The following is a 14,853-nucleotide window of genomic DNA, read 5'->3' as shown; positions in this document are numbered from 1 at the left end:
TTTGTGATTTCTGCTGCGAAGATGAACATTTTAACCTGAACCTCTTTGGGGACTGACCTGGAACCAGCCTCAAGCGGCCGACTTCTGGCTCTGGAGGGGGGGGGGCGTGACCAGGTCCTGTGCGTCGTCTCCTTGGAAACAGTAACAAAGATGGCGTCACAACTTTCACTGTGAAGGAGTAATTTTAAGACAGGGGATTTAAAACTGAGCGAAGGAAACCACGCTGCAGCTTAGAGAGGTAAGATTTATATGAAAGAGCAGTCTGAATCACTTTGTTAAATGTTGCACAGGCTAAACTAATCTAAACTACCGTAATTAGTTCGCGTAATTTTAGCTTTCCAAGTTAAGCTAGCTTGAGTTGAGTAAACGCCGCGGTCTCTATCTAAATTCACTAAGAAGCCGTTTAAAGTAAAATATCAACTTTTTAAACAACACAAGCTCAACATTAAGATGCCCACTTTGAATTATTCTCGTGATTAAGTAGAAACTGTAACGCTGGTTATGCCAGTAGTAATGTGTGTGTTTTTTATTGATAAGGCAAAATGGGCAGAGACCGTCCTGGCGTGTCGTCAGACAGGCGTGGACACCTGGAAGACACTGACGGTGAGTAATATCTCCTGTCGTTGCTTGGTTTGACATAAAAAAGGAGTGTTAAATATGTTTTATTCTCATTTATTGTCTTTGTATTTCAGATGACGGTTCACTTGAGGATGAAGAGCTTTCCCTTCCTCCTGATTTTGAGTGGTTAGAAGAACTGTCTGAGTAGGTATTATTATATTTAGAAAATGAAACACGAATGTATTAATCATCATTCCTGTTGTCAGTATCTGTTGTAGTGTCGCTATGGCTCAGTGGGTAATAATAATAGTCTGATTAATCATGTTTTCAGATCTCATCGTACACAAAACAGACAATCGGCCATAAATGTGATATGTTTTGCATTAAACACGCAGCCTTTCTTAAATGCCATTCTGCATCTGCCCCTAGGGGTGACGATGTTGATGGTGACCTTGCGGTTGCGGCTGACAGTGTGGAGAAGAGGACTTATGCCGAGACAGCACGGATGTTCAAGCTGAGACGAAACCTGGACCAGCTGGACTGCTTTCACCGACAGAAGGAGCATGACGTGCAGAAAGCCAGGTCTGGGTTTGGCATCAACCTCCAGAGCTATAGAAGCAAGCTATAATCCTGTGCGCCTCTCAAGACTTAACACATAAAAGAAAACTTGCCCTATACCAACTGATTCTGCAGAAAATCATTTCATCTGAACAGAGAACATTCTTCTTAATGTCCTCCCTCTCCACTTTTCTTCCCTCTTTTTATTTGTCTGCACTGCGACCCATTAAGCACCTGATGAACTGTGATGCAGAAAAAAAATGTCTGCTATCTTCCTTTAGCACAAAGCATGAGTGGTCAGTGTGGAGCTGCACTGCGTTCTGATTAAACTGGAGTTTAATGGAACTGAAGCACACCTGGCTTTTAACCAATCTGCAGCTCTTTTAGTACCAATGTGCCACAATGTTCTTTTTTATGACCCCTCTGGCCCCGTCACAGATTGTTATGTTGCACACCATTAGACCGCAGAAAGAAACATGGTGCAATTCGAAGTGTTTGTGTCCATCCTTTTTGGTATGTTTATTATATTACCTTGTTAACCAGCAGAATTGCCTCTCTGTTGTTGCAATAGCCACAAGGAAATCCATTAGTCCGATGCTCTGAACACATTCTTTTTTTATGGGCCTTGAAAATGCTCATGATGTGGTGTGTTTCTACGTGTCAGCACTGCACCTTGTCTCTATATTGTGTTTTTCTGTGTCCACAGAGAAAAGCTGAGAATCTGTCGTGAGAATATTGAGAGTTTGTTGGAGCAGAGGGAGAATTTGGAGAGAGAGATAGAGCAACAGAAAGCAGCAAACAACAGGTAACTTTGACCAGTCTGTATTTTATATTCATATGCGAGATGTTGCTGATTTATTTATTTTTTTCTTATTTTATCATGCAGTGTGGCAGTGTTTCGAATGCGAGCCCAGCACAAGCTACTGTGTAAACAGCTGCACACTGAAGAGGAGCTGGAGGGCCACGTCAACACTGAGCTGAAGCAACAAGAGTAAGTCCAACTGGAGGATGGTTTGACATTAGGGTCTCGTTCTGACAAGCATTAGTCTGTTTGAAAAGGGCAGTGAACAGCTTTACCAGGCGAGTAAACACAGAGGGCATGTGGTGATTCATGCATCATTATCCTGCCTAAATTGTTGTCAAAATTGATGACAAGTGAGTACACACCCTGAGATACTTACAATTTCTACAGATTAACTTAGAGTTGTCATGGCAAAATTAATGAGACTTCCAGTACTATGTTTTCAGCATCTCGGTTGTATCACTGCCAGTGAGAGCCAATGATCACTGCTACTCAGTGATCATTGGCTCTCACTGGTTGTTCTTAACAGCTTAGTTTCTAAATGGTCCTGATTGGCTATGTCCTTTTATATGGTTAATATCTTGTCTTCCTTGCACTTGATTGACCTAAAGGGTATCCTGTATGGCATATTAAAACATGCTTTTTTACAATGCAATGCAATTTTAACTGTTGGATACTTTGTTTGATTGCAGTACAAGTAAGAGGTAAGTGACATCTTGAGTGTAATACAACAAGTAGTTTAGTACTTTGTAGAACAACATTCTTGATCCTCATACACTCAGAGAACAAACAAAAAATACAGTTCCTCTTTAGGCTAATTCATGATTTGAATATGTAGGGTACATATTGTCCTACATGTATGCAGTGTATTCTGTCTGTTGGGCCACTTTTCATGTTCATAATGCTGCATGTCAGTTAGCATCTTTAGTGTTTGGTTCTGTCATGCATCATGTTTTGTTGTATCTTATGCTTTACATGTGTTTTTACTTGTCAGATTAGAGCTGAGTGAGTTGGAAGTGGAGCTTGGCAAGTTCTCCCCACTCCGACAGGAGGTACAGAGAGAGGAGAAGCTCTTCCAGGTCCGTAAGGCTCAGAAGGCAGCAACAAGGCTGCAGCAGGAGAGGAAAGTCAGCCAGAACCGACAACTGATGATGAAGCATCTCAGGGAGTAGGGAATTCAACCATTGTTATCATCCACAGTGCATTGCTCTATTCTATATAAATTATTTAACTTATTGTATGAGCAAGTAAATATTGCATTTAATATAAATATCATGTACAGGCTTTTAAGCAGAATCAAGAATAACCATGTAAAATGTTTCTATAATTCTCTTTGTTTGTGTTCTAAAAGTAAACAGTTAACCATGCTAAAGGAAGAGGAGACTGAACGTCAGAAGAATATTGACGAGGCCCAAAGAAGCCGCAAGATCACTGCCAAGTTCTTGAAACAGACCATTAAATGGTAATCAGCCTTTAAGCCAATAAACGGTATCAGAGGAGAACAAAGGTGTGAATTACCCCAGAGGACTCATTCAGGACTTGACATGTCCTATTGATCATTCACTCATACGGACAAAATGTGTATTACACGCAGGGTCGACATGACACTTGAAGGAGATCACATTCATTCACCGGTGATCAACCTGAAAGCTTAAAATGAAGAAACAATACTAGAAAAAAAAATATGAAAAACGGCAAATAATGGCATCAGAAAACTGTTGTTTTGTTGAGGGTTTCATAGCCCTGTGTTATCCTAACATGGTCTATTTTTCAAGATATTTAAAGTGTACTATAAACTACAGAAACAGTCATTAAACAGCTTTAAATTAACCCATAGATAATGCAGGCTTAACCCTAACCCTGCCTTATAAGATTTACATTCAGAGCCTGGCATGACAACGATGCACAACGTGACTTACAGCAGCACTTCACATATATATGAGTGTTTTCTGCTAATACTCAGGTATATTTCATTTGTACTTATATTTTCGTTCCTGTATTATTCAGGATGCAACAGCAGCAGGCTGAGAAGGAGAGACAGAACAGGGAGGTAATGGAAAAGAGGACGCAGGCTGTCAAGTCACTGAAATCTAACATAGCAGCCACTCAAGTAAGAAAAAGAAGCTCGTCACACTGATAATGTACATTACATATGATAAAATGCATGTTTGTCTACTATATTATAATGTGCAAGTGCCTACCTTTGAAGAGCAATCTGTGTTGCTGTTGTTAAGGCTATAAATAGATTGAATGTATGTTGTTGTGTGACCGAGAAGCAAGTATGCTTTATTTGGGTGTTAATAGGATATCTCAAAAGTTACTCTCCTTTAACTGGCAGAAACAATTATTTAAGTTCTTATTTGTGGAATCTTGTGTGTTTTTCCTCGTTAAATGTAATGTTTTTGTTGGCGCTACTTTATGTGTCGTTCAGCGTTATGTGTGGATGTGGGATGGACACCCATTTCTTGTTTCCAGTCCATACGATCAATATAATGCCTAAGGTGCCATGTGGTCAAATATAGCCTTATTAATATGCTTGTTGTTGTTTTTTTTTGTTTTTTTAAAGGAAAGTCTACAGATCCAACAAAGCAGAGCCAAAGCAAATGCCCAGAAGAAAGAACAACAACAAAAACAGCTAAGAGAATCCCTGCAGGCCCAAGGCATCAACAGTTTCCGACATATGTACCAGCAGAAACAACAAGAGGAGATGAAACAAAAGCAAGAGTACGTCCTCTCCTCTCCTCTCCTCTCCTCTCCTCTCCTCTCCTCTCCTCTCCTCTCCCCTCTCCTCTCCTCTCCTCTCCTCTCCTCTCCTCTCCTCTCCTCTCCTCTCCCCTCTCCTCTCCTCTCCTCTCCTCTCCTCTCCTCTCCTCTCCTCTCCCACGTGCATGTCCTCCACTCCCACTCCATGCAGCAACGTGTGGGTGTTTTTTCTCGCTCTGTGCTGAGGAATACATGACCCCATTTCAGCATAATGCAGCGTTGTTGATTTACCTTTCTCAGGGAATTTGAGGAAAGCCAGAAGTCAAAGAAGCTGGAGATTGTGGCCAAACTCCTTCAGGAGGAACAGCTGTTAAAGAGCAGAAGGAGTCAGGCACTTCTCCCCAAACCTTCAGCTACTGACAGGTTCCTGTCTCTACAGAAGGCAAGAGAGAAGCTTCTCTTCTACCTGGATCCCATCCCCCCAACACCCTCTGAAGAGCGCACAATTGTGAGGGCTTCCTAACATCTGAGAGCCATTTATGAAATGACTGTATATTGAAGTTATTAACAGTACGCATGTGTATCTTACAGCAGTTGAGAGAGTTCACTGACAGCAGCTCGGCGTCAGCTTCCTCTGATTTGGAGGACCTGCAGGAAATGGAGGACACCCTGCAGCAGGAAGTGGACCAGCAAAGCCTCGCTGACAGCCTGGCTGAGCCTGAATTCTCTGGGCTGTGGGACCAGAATTGCAAGGTGCACTAAAACATCAGCCACTGCCAACCAAAAGCAAATCCATGCACACTTCTAAATTTAAACACCCATAAATCATGTACCATTCAGCAGGAACATCGGTATTTTTTTTTTCTTCTGTGGATTGCACTAGAGACTGCTGCTAGCTGGTGGGGGTTGCTTGTGCATTAAGGTAGTGGGACATGAAAGGGAACTAATATGAAACTTCACATGTTCAAAGTGAAACTTACTTCTGTTGAAAAGAAAAATCATGTGTCAGGCAAAGAAGCACAAGTATGCCTAACGGTCAACAGTACTGAAGGAATTAGGAAGAAGCACGTGTCTGATGGCTGAGGTTCTTAAAATCTGTTGATGTTATCAGCTGGCCAGGTGATGGATGGATATGTTCATCCTTCATTCTTTTGGCTCAAGTCATGAGTGCCCTGTAACTCGGCTTTAACAACACAAGTAATACCTTAATCTAACATTTAACATTGTTGGACTAGTGCCCTGCGATGGACTGGTGACCTGTCCAGGGTGTACCCCGCCTCTCACCCAAAGCTAGCTGGGATAGGCTCCAGCCCCCTGTGACCTGCACACTGCAGGTCAAAGCAGGTTAATGGATGGATGGATGGATGGATGGACTACTGCAGTAAAATCTGGCAACTGTGTAACTAGCATGTTATTGCATTTTGCTGTCTTACTGTTAAATGACCAGAGGCACCTATTATTAAGGTGCATTGCCACCACGGATGATGTAAGAAGGACTAGATTATTTCATGATATTACGTGTATTTTTATATGACCTACATTTTATGTCATGTTATTTTTAATACTGATATTACGACACCCTTAATTTATATGTTTTTCACATCTCCACTCAGATCGTTTGAAGTTACATTCATATTTAATCGTACGCCAGTGCTACAAGTGTTGTACAACAAAACGAATCAAACTTTTATTACATCGGACTATATTAATGTAATTGCTGATAAAATATTTCTCCGCTGTGATAGAGGTGAGTCGGCTCTGTCTCGTAGGATGCTCCCACACACTTTAAATGTGGGGCGACAGGCTTCACTTCTCATCGTGCTGGTGCTTCTGAGGCCTCGGAGGAAGCGCAGCGTTAGAGCTCAGAGGTCTCAGCAAAGTGACAAGTGAAGTGGAAGGGATCTCTTATCCTAGCATACAGATCAGACTGATGCCCTCATCAGAGCCTACTACTCCACACAGTAATGGTCAGCGTGATAGAGGAGCACAGTGATGCAGCAAAGATAATGGGATGATTATGATTCATGAGGGGGAGAACGATGATAAATGTCAGCGCTTCAAGTAATTTACAATACAAAAGGGATAATAGGGATAGTAATACAAAACGCTGAATGAGCAAGCCACACAAAAAACACTTCAGTTACATCTTTGTTTCAGCATAAGTAATAGTAGAATATTGGAAGAAATTATTGTAAGTAAGTAGGTAAAATATTTACATTTTGTTCAGGTTTATTGTTTATAATAAGCTGCTTTCTTGTGTGGTTACAGATGCCACTGGGAGAGAAGACTACACTGATGCAAACAGATGCAAAGCAGAAAGAAGCCAATGTGGTCACTGAAAAGCCCAATACAACTGCTAAAAAAGTTCACCTCAAAGAGAAGAAAGGGCCTGCATTCATCAGTAAACCAGATGTCATTCTCTTCAAGGTAAGAATGTGTCTCCCCTCGAAAAAAAAGGAATGGCAATAGTATAAAGATTGTTTATAACAATTGATTATTCAGGTTTGACACAGAAAAGATTGAAATATTTTAATTGTCTTTTTTAGGACTATGAAGTGGGAAAAACGTATAAGAAGAAAGTCGTCCTGACTAACATCAGTTACACCGTTAACCACTGCAAGCTGCTCAGGGTCTGCTCTCAGATTAAGGATTTCATCACTGTCAAGTAAGTTGTCACATCACAGGCTGTGAACAAAAATAAGCCGCTAGTCATTAATACAACTAAATCCAAAAACCCAGGACTGTGCCCAAGAACAAAAAAAAAACATGCAAACTTCTGATACTGTGTCACTGTAGGTAGAGTACAACACTGGAGCTAGAGATGTTTACATACACAAACAGTGTTAAGGTCCCATTAATGTTGGACAGCTTCAGTTATCACACAGAAACATCTGCTCACGTATCCTCAGTTAGAAATACAAACACTCCTTGTCATTTTAAAAGACCATGGAGTGGTCGTGAAAGCAAAGCCTGTCCTCCCACATACGGACGCCAGCTTGGTTCACCACGCTTACAGCTCCTCTTATATGAGCCTCAGCTAAGTGAGTCAGTCTATGTCTCTTCTATCTCCTCTCTCTCTCTCAGCCTGCCAGCAGCCCACGGGCCGAGCAGAGATGTATTGTTCTTCAGGTCACTCACTGTGTATCACTTTCCCATCAGCTCCCCCATGACTTGATGTGGTTTCTTCATCTCTCTTCTTTCTGCCTGACTGAGTGAAGAGTCTCGCAGGCTACAGCAGGGTCAGCTGGAAACTACTGATGCTGTTCTTGAGCCTTCATGCTGGACCACTTGTCTGAACATATCACCTTCTAGTCCTCTATTCCTATAACTCACATGTAGCAAACACGCACCTTCATCCCGAATGGGTGAAGGCGAACATACTGTACACTGAATGTTATACCCACCACCTCTCTTGTATCGCTCTTCAATGTGACGTTTTAACCACATTAATCTTATGGACAGATAATTCTAATCAAATATATATGATAATAATTTTAGAAAACTCAGTTTGTTGTAAACATTGACATGTGAGACAGTGTCAAAGAGCGTTGAGGAATAGTCTGACATACTAGCCCTCTATTAGCATAGCTGCTAGTTGTCAACATGACCAGATTTTCACTTTGTTGAATTCTTTTCCACATCTTCTACATTTCGAAGTGAAGTGCAAACTGGGGTTTATAAGTGATACTTTACTATCTTTACTCTGACCTGCTGTGTTTTCTGTGATCGTCCCTAGTGGTAACTTTAGAGGGGAGAAATGAAGCCAATGCCAAATTGTCAAAAATTGCAGTTCCTTCCACGGCCTCTTAGGGCAGAACATGTTTACAGCGCGGTACAAAAACAGTTTTCATCTCTATTGATAAGTTTCTTTATGACAACTGTAAGGAGGGTAAAGATGTTTGATTTGTTTTATAGACATTAACGTTCATTTTTACGGGGCTTGTATACTCTACCTGGGAGTTTGCGCTACCAATACGGCAACAGCACTCACAACAACTTTTTAAAAAACCTATGGGTGATGTTAAACAACTCTCTCTTCTGTCATCTTGCACCCAACACTCTCCATGTAATTACTACCTAGAATAATTTCCTGCACTAATACTGTACAGAGTAACCATCGACTGCATCTGAATCAAACAGTTTTGTGTCGGGAGTCGCCAGATTTAAAAATCTCAGCATGATTACACACCTGTTATACACCCCAAATCTACTTCTCAATGCCTGTTGAGTTGTAAGAAGCTGCTTATTTGCACATTCAAACCTACAATATTGAGATCAGTCATGACAACTGTGGAGTCTTCATGGCTCACACACATATACATAAGCACAGCAGGGGAGAGAGAAAAAGAGAGAAAAAGAGAGAGAGAGAGAGAGAAACGTAAAACATGCTGGGCTTTTTCACACCAGCCCATGGTTCCCTGTACGCCCCCTGAATTTCTAAAAATGGCCTTCCCCCCCAGCCCAGCGTAGGTGCATTTATGCCAGAATGGGCTCTGTTGTATTTTTTTTACACTACTGGGACAAAAACCACAACAGCCCATGCTTGCAATTTTTGGTGAAAAGCCATTGTATATCAAAGATGTGTTTTTGCGAGAGGAAGACACCCCTCTGTGGTCTGTATGTTCCTTTTGCTCAACTGTGAGATACTGTAGTAATGGTGGTACTCGACAGAATACCACCAGAATGAAGAGCGTGGTGTGATCACACCTACGGTTTTGTTTAGTTTGGTCCAACGTTTGGAGGTTTGTTAATGACAAAACTGTTAAAAGAGCAAACACAGTAAAATGAAGCCTTCACATTCAACTGGAATAAGTTTTAAATTAAATAAATTTACACTTAAACTTATTGTACATGGGATTTGATCATCCTAAACCTGAAAAACAGACACAAACACAGAGACAGGACACAAAGAACTTCATAGACTCCATATTTTGTACTTGTTATGATTTGATTTACTTGGATATTTTGACACATATAAATACAATATAATAGGACCAAAACAACCTGAAACAAAACGATCGCTGTGTATTTTCACAATGTCTAGAGGAGCTGTAGGATTATTTTATTTCATCCTATTCATGTGTGCATGGGGCTAATTGGCACGATGAGGCACAGGCTCGTCGTGTTGCACCTCGAAATGCTGAATAAGCTCAATCAAACAAACACCCACCAGTGAACAGTTCACTTCTAACATAAGTTGGCATGTTAATCAGCCTAATTAGTCCGTCAACTGTAGCACACCGAAGGACTTTGCAACTTGCAAATGTCAGCTTAAATGGTAAATTCCATGGTCGTTGTTGTATAAGTGCCAGTGTTAGCAAAACGCTGTCTGCGCTGGGTTACAGTCACAGTGCGGAGAACCGTTTGGTCCTCCATAGATTTGCTAGCACAATTCACATGTTGTGACACATTGCACTGCACAGGTTCATGTTTGTATGTCTTGCAAACTTCAGCAAGGATCAGAAGTCCTAGTGTTCCATTCCACCCAGCTTTTAAGTGTCAGCCTTTCAGTTTGTCTAAAGGATGATGTGAAATCATGACAGCATAACATATTTGTGTCTTGTTAAAACCTGGGGTCTTCTAAAATTCTCTAGTGCATCAAATCTGTCACAGTTTGTTTCAGTGACTGAGTTTGTTGTTTTATTAATCTTCCATCTGTTCATAAAAACACTTACAAAAACTGTCTTGGATGTTTTCTGTGAAACAGGCTCATGTTTCTTTCAGCAGTGCAATCCAACGTGTTTTCAAGCAGTTTCATTTTGTTTTTGCCTGTAACTGAATAAATGCTATAATGCCAAAACAAACCATAAAAATAAAACAGACAAGCAGTTGTATCTAGAGTTTGGATACACTTGTTTCAGGCTTGACCTCAGAAATGCCAAGTAAAACAAGTCACAAACACATGCAGTAACAGTAAGATTATTCAAGTAATATATATAGACATCAGACAGAGCTTTGATGCTTCACTTTAGATTGCTCTCACAAGTGGCCTGAATGTGTGTGTTGTAGTTCTCTTGAAATGAATTTTGAACTGAGAGCCCTTATTGATTTACTGTAGAAGAAGCCAATGGGGAGCAGTAGGAATGTATAATTCAGCATGCAGTGCTACTGTACAACCAGCTTCATCACTTCAGCCCCTCTGCACTGTTACAGCATACAGTATGGCCTCATTTGCAGCAGTTTATATCGGGCTGTAGCTTTTTCAAACACTGCCTCGCTCAGCATTTAATCCCAAGTGATCTGTTCTATTTTCCTTCATGTGTCTTTTCATTACCACCTGTGTTGAAACTAGGAAATAAGAATAGCACTAATAAAGAAGAAAATTTGCCCCAAAGAAAAAAAAATCTAATTAATTAAAGTGTTGTGTGACAAAAAATGTACCCAAAGCAGGTGGAAACTGAACATTTCCAACACACAGTGGTGAGCTGGCAGCAGCAGCACCACGACTTCAAACAGCTGGCTCAAACCAAACCACTGGTGCTGATGGCTGTATGAATCGGATTATACTATGATTTCGCTTTTTCTCATTTTTTTCTTAAAAAAGGATTTGAATTCATGTGGCATTTATAGTTCTCCGGTGTCTGTATATCAAAAAAGGCAAAACTGTAACATTTGTCGTATTTTTTCACAGAGATTGACATTCAAATCTGCATTTTGTCGCTATTTATATTTTACACAGCAAATTTAACCTGGCGACTATTTATAAAACAACAAGGCATCTTGGCTTCCATAATGTACTCTGTAACTGCAGCTGATGCTCACATTTTCAAACTTTTTGTTTATTTACTGAAATATGAGAACCCTCCCTGCTCCTCTGGCTGCCTGCCTGCTATATTCATATTGATCTGCCCTCTTCTTGTGGCTCTGGAAGGGCGGCAAGTTATCCAGCTCCTCTGGGCAGCGTGAGGGTGGTGTGAGCATGTGCTGTGAGATACACATGTTGCTTTGAAATAGCTCTTAATTCTCAACATTTCCTTGGTTTCTCTGTGCGATATCATGAGAATCAAGTGTGAAGTCATTGCATTGCATTGTTGTGTACCTTTTGCTGCTTCTACGTGCAGGTTGAGTTTTGACCTCGGCTCTGTCTTCCACTTATCAGCTCCACTCCTGTGAGAATGATCACACTTCACTGTTTTATCTGGAGCTGCTGATCTTTTGTGTTTCCTCTGGCAGAGACAGTTGCATTCTGTGGTGTTGTAAAATGTGTTATATTATTGCTGTAACATAAGCCGTGCACGCTTCTACACTACTTTTACACAGTGTTGCTAGACAGACATTTGTCTCCTTCTGCATGTCTAATAACCATGCACAGTGATATACAGTGTTAGATGTATTATTAATATCTAACTCTGATTTTGTTCCAGCTTTGAGCCTCCTGGTTCCCTGTCTACTGGGATGTCCTGTGAGCTGCAGGTCATCTTTCAGCCTATGGTTAGTGACACCATTCACACTGCAACAGTTCATCCCTCTAGTCTTATCCTCTTACACAGTGCACTCCAATGAGTGGTATATTTCCAAACATATCAGAGCTATTCCTTTAAAAGAGAGTTTGTTATTTGGACTTATTTTGTTTTGGAATCAAATTTCTCTATTATCTAATCCCTGCAGATCAATGAGGATTTGGAAGGTCAGATCCAGTTTGCATCAGCTGTGGGTCCCTTTTCTGTGCCCGTCAGATGCACCACAAAGAAATGTAATGTGAGTATAGAGGTGTGGCTAAATAGTACAAATGACTACTAGTGTCATGTTTGCTTTGCTTTGATTTTCTCATTTTATTCTGTCTTTTATTTTTCTTCCTTGTTAAATCCAGAAACTAGCCATAGTTATAATCAATTTTCCCCTGGGATTAATACAGTATTTCTGATTCTAATTCTGATATTTATAGGTTAGCCCACGAATAATGTAGCAGTAGTAATTATAAGATAAATAGGGAGCAATGATCATTGGATAAAAATCATAATTAGTCACACATCACATCATCCTACCACAGAAGAAGAGCAGTGACTGGCACTGGTCCCCTCATAACGTCCCAATTATACTATGTCCTAATTACTTTATGTATGTATAAATGTATGTAAAACTATATCCTCGAGCTGGCAGCTCTTCACTGCTGATGCTAATTACTGTATGTGAATTTTAATGTCTCTCTCCAGCCAGAAGTAGACAGCCTGTACATTGACTTTGGATCGCATGTCGTGGGCCAGACTATTTCACGGACTATCACCTTGACCAACAAGGGTGCACTGGCTACCCTCTTCAGCCTGGACACGTCCACATGCCTCAGTCCAGAAACTAGCCATGTCCAGATGCCATCCCGGCTCTCAGCCAACACATGCCCGGTCAGACATCGATCTGGACATCAAAGCTATTCTGTTTTTAAGGATCTTTCAATTTTCACACCAACAATAGCTTAGTATTCTAGTCCTGTACTGTTGGTGCTGTAACTATTGAGACTTTATATATGTGTATATTCTAGTGTATATTGATGCATAAAATTAAATTATTATATGTGTTAATATATGTGCGTTTTTTGCTAATAGGAGACAAGCAGCCCAAATACAACGTCTAACAACCATACCAGCTCTGCTACCATGGAGGCTGAGGAAATACAACCAAAGCAGCAAAGTGAGGAGCTCTCTGAGGCATCACAGACAGAGCAACTAGGTAAAACATGGTGAAAATTGCAAAACATTAGACCTGCAAAGCATTAGCATCACATTACTCTGACAAAAAGCTACTTAATGTCTCTGACAATGTTTGTAGTCTTTAAAGACACTTGAAACTCTCAGTGGGGTATTTACACAAATGAATATTAAAACCCATTCAAAAACCCCACTGACAAGGATGCAGGGTTTAGGAATCTGCTGCTTTGCCTAAATGCAACATCACAGTCCAACAATCTATCAAATCTCTGCAAAATGAAAGTGAGGACAAACAGAATCTCCTCATCTGTCCCTTGATGTGAGGACATTTGGTCCTTGTAGGAGCGAAACTAAATGAACACACACAGGAAGTAGAGTGTTCACCTTGCTTTTACAGCAGGTGACAGGGAAGCTTCTTCTTTGTAATGTTCCCTCAGATCTAACGTCCTCATCGCTGCACTCAGCACTTTTCTCCGCTGATGCTTTGATAAGCTGTTCAGTCTTCTGCCTCTGCTCCGCTGGCTTTGGAAATTCTCTGTTGGAGCTGTCTGTCTTTGTGTCTTTATGTTTTTCCGCTCTTGTTGAGAAAGGCTCAGATGTTGGACATATTTTGAGGCAGCAAACGCTGGTTTTTGAAATATAATTCACATTTCACAGCATGTTTTCAAAGTCACAAAAATAAGAAATATCAACTAATGTCTGCACATGGGCAGAAAATTCACTAAAATTATCCTTAAGTGCTCCTTGACCACTGAAAATTAAAAATGACCTGAGTCTCTATGGGTGTCCATCAGTGTCAGAGGCTTCAGTAACAAGTCCAGAAGATAAACCTCAGGATTGCCTGTCCACAGACACCCAGATAGACCAGACCCCCTCTGACTGCAGTGACATACAACTAGGAAATGTAAGTATTGTCTTCTTTAATCATTTAGTGTAACACTGTGATCTTCAGATTTTGTGGTGTTATTGTAATTAAAAAAACTTCAGTATATAGTGGTACAAGTGTTGAATTGTTTTGAGGCAGAATCGACATGTTGGCTCGACATGCTTTAATAAGCATAAGTGTTCTTATTAAAGTTTATATTATTATATATTATATATATATATTATACAGAGCTCATTGTGATCTGCCCATTTGGTTATGAGAAATTTTCACTGCGATGTTGTCATTCGTAGTCTCTCTGTAGAAGTCTCTGCCTCGGTTTTGTTTTCAGCAGTGATTCTGTTTGTGCCTTGTGGCCTATGTGAAGTTCTGGAGTTGTTCAGGGTTCATTACATCTCTCTAGTGGGGGGCTAATGGTGCGTCCCTCTCCCTCTGTGCTTATCATGACTGTGTGTACGTGCCTGTATGCCCCCGGCTCAATCTTTGTCATCTTGACTGATACTTTTAAACCATGCGGTTGAAGGCTGGTGTCTTAAATGGCAGATTATCCATCAAACTATCATTGTCCCGAAATATTGAGTCACTTGCTGCATCGGTGGCTTACTCCTCTCTCTGCTTTTTGATTATTGCTCTCAGAACACACTGCATGCTCTGCACTTGATTGCATGCATTTACCTGCACAGCAGACATTGATAGAAATGGTTCTA

General features: G+C 40.7%; 1 protein-coding gene across 1 annotated transcript in view; it reads left to right on the top strand.

Moving 5' to 3' along the window:
* The first annotated feature begins 151 nt into the window (after positions 1 to 151).
* The window catches only part of cfap74 (cilia and flagella associated protein 74), a 36,046-nt gene continuing 21,344 nt past the window's right edge, over positions 152 to 14,853 (top strand). The window contains exons 1-19 of the mRNA XM_028409492.1: positions 152 to 238; positions 538 to 603; positions 693 to 762; positions 988 to 1,140; positions 1,823 to 1,921; positions 2,003 to 2,107; positions 2,913 to 3,086; positions 3,270 to 3,380; positions 3,926 to 4,028; positions 4,485 to 4,642; positions 4,922 to 5,135; positions 5,216 to 5,374; positions 6,890 to 7,048; positions 7,168 to 7,286; positions 11,986 to 12,052; positions 12,230 to 12,323; positions 12,779 to 12,960; positions 13,162 to 13,285; positions 14,058 to 14,167. Of these exons, the coding sequence (XP_028265293.1) occupies positions 543 to 603; positions 693 to 762; positions 988 to 1,140; positions 1,823 to 1,921; positions 2,003 to 2,107; positions 2,913 to 3,086; positions 3,270 to 3,380; positions 3,926 to 4,028; positions 4,485 to 4,642; positions 4,922 to 5,135; positions 5,216 to 5,374; positions 6,890 to 7,048; positions 7,168 to 7,286; positions 11,986 to 12,052; positions 12,230 to 12,323; positions 12,779 to 12,960; positions 13,162 to 13,285; positions 14,058 to 14,167 (2,262 nt within the window). The 5' untranslated portion in view covers positions 152 to 238; positions 538 to 542. The remainder of the gene's footprint in view (positions 239 to 537; positions 604 to 692; positions 763 to 987; positions 1,141 to 1,822; positions 1,922 to 2,002; positions 2,108 to 2,912; positions 3,087 to 3,269; positions 3,381 to 3,925; positions 4,029 to 4,484; positions 4,643 to 4,921; positions 5,136 to 5,215; positions 5,375 to 6,889; positions 7,049 to 7,167; positions 7,287 to 11,985; positions 12,053 to 12,229; positions 12,324 to 12,778; positions 12,961 to 13,161; positions 13,286 to 14,057; positions 14,168 to 14,853) is intronic.

Source organism: Parambassis ranga, chromosome 7, assembly GCF_900634625.1.
Source record: "Parambassis ranga chromosome 7, fParRan2.1, whole genome shotgun sequence".
NCBI lineage: Eukaryota > Metazoa > Chordata > Actinopteri > Ambassidae > Parambassis > Parambassis ranga.
The sequence above is the reverse complement of the archived record's forward strand: the minus strand, read 5'-3'. Positions and strand labels throughout refer to the sequence as shown.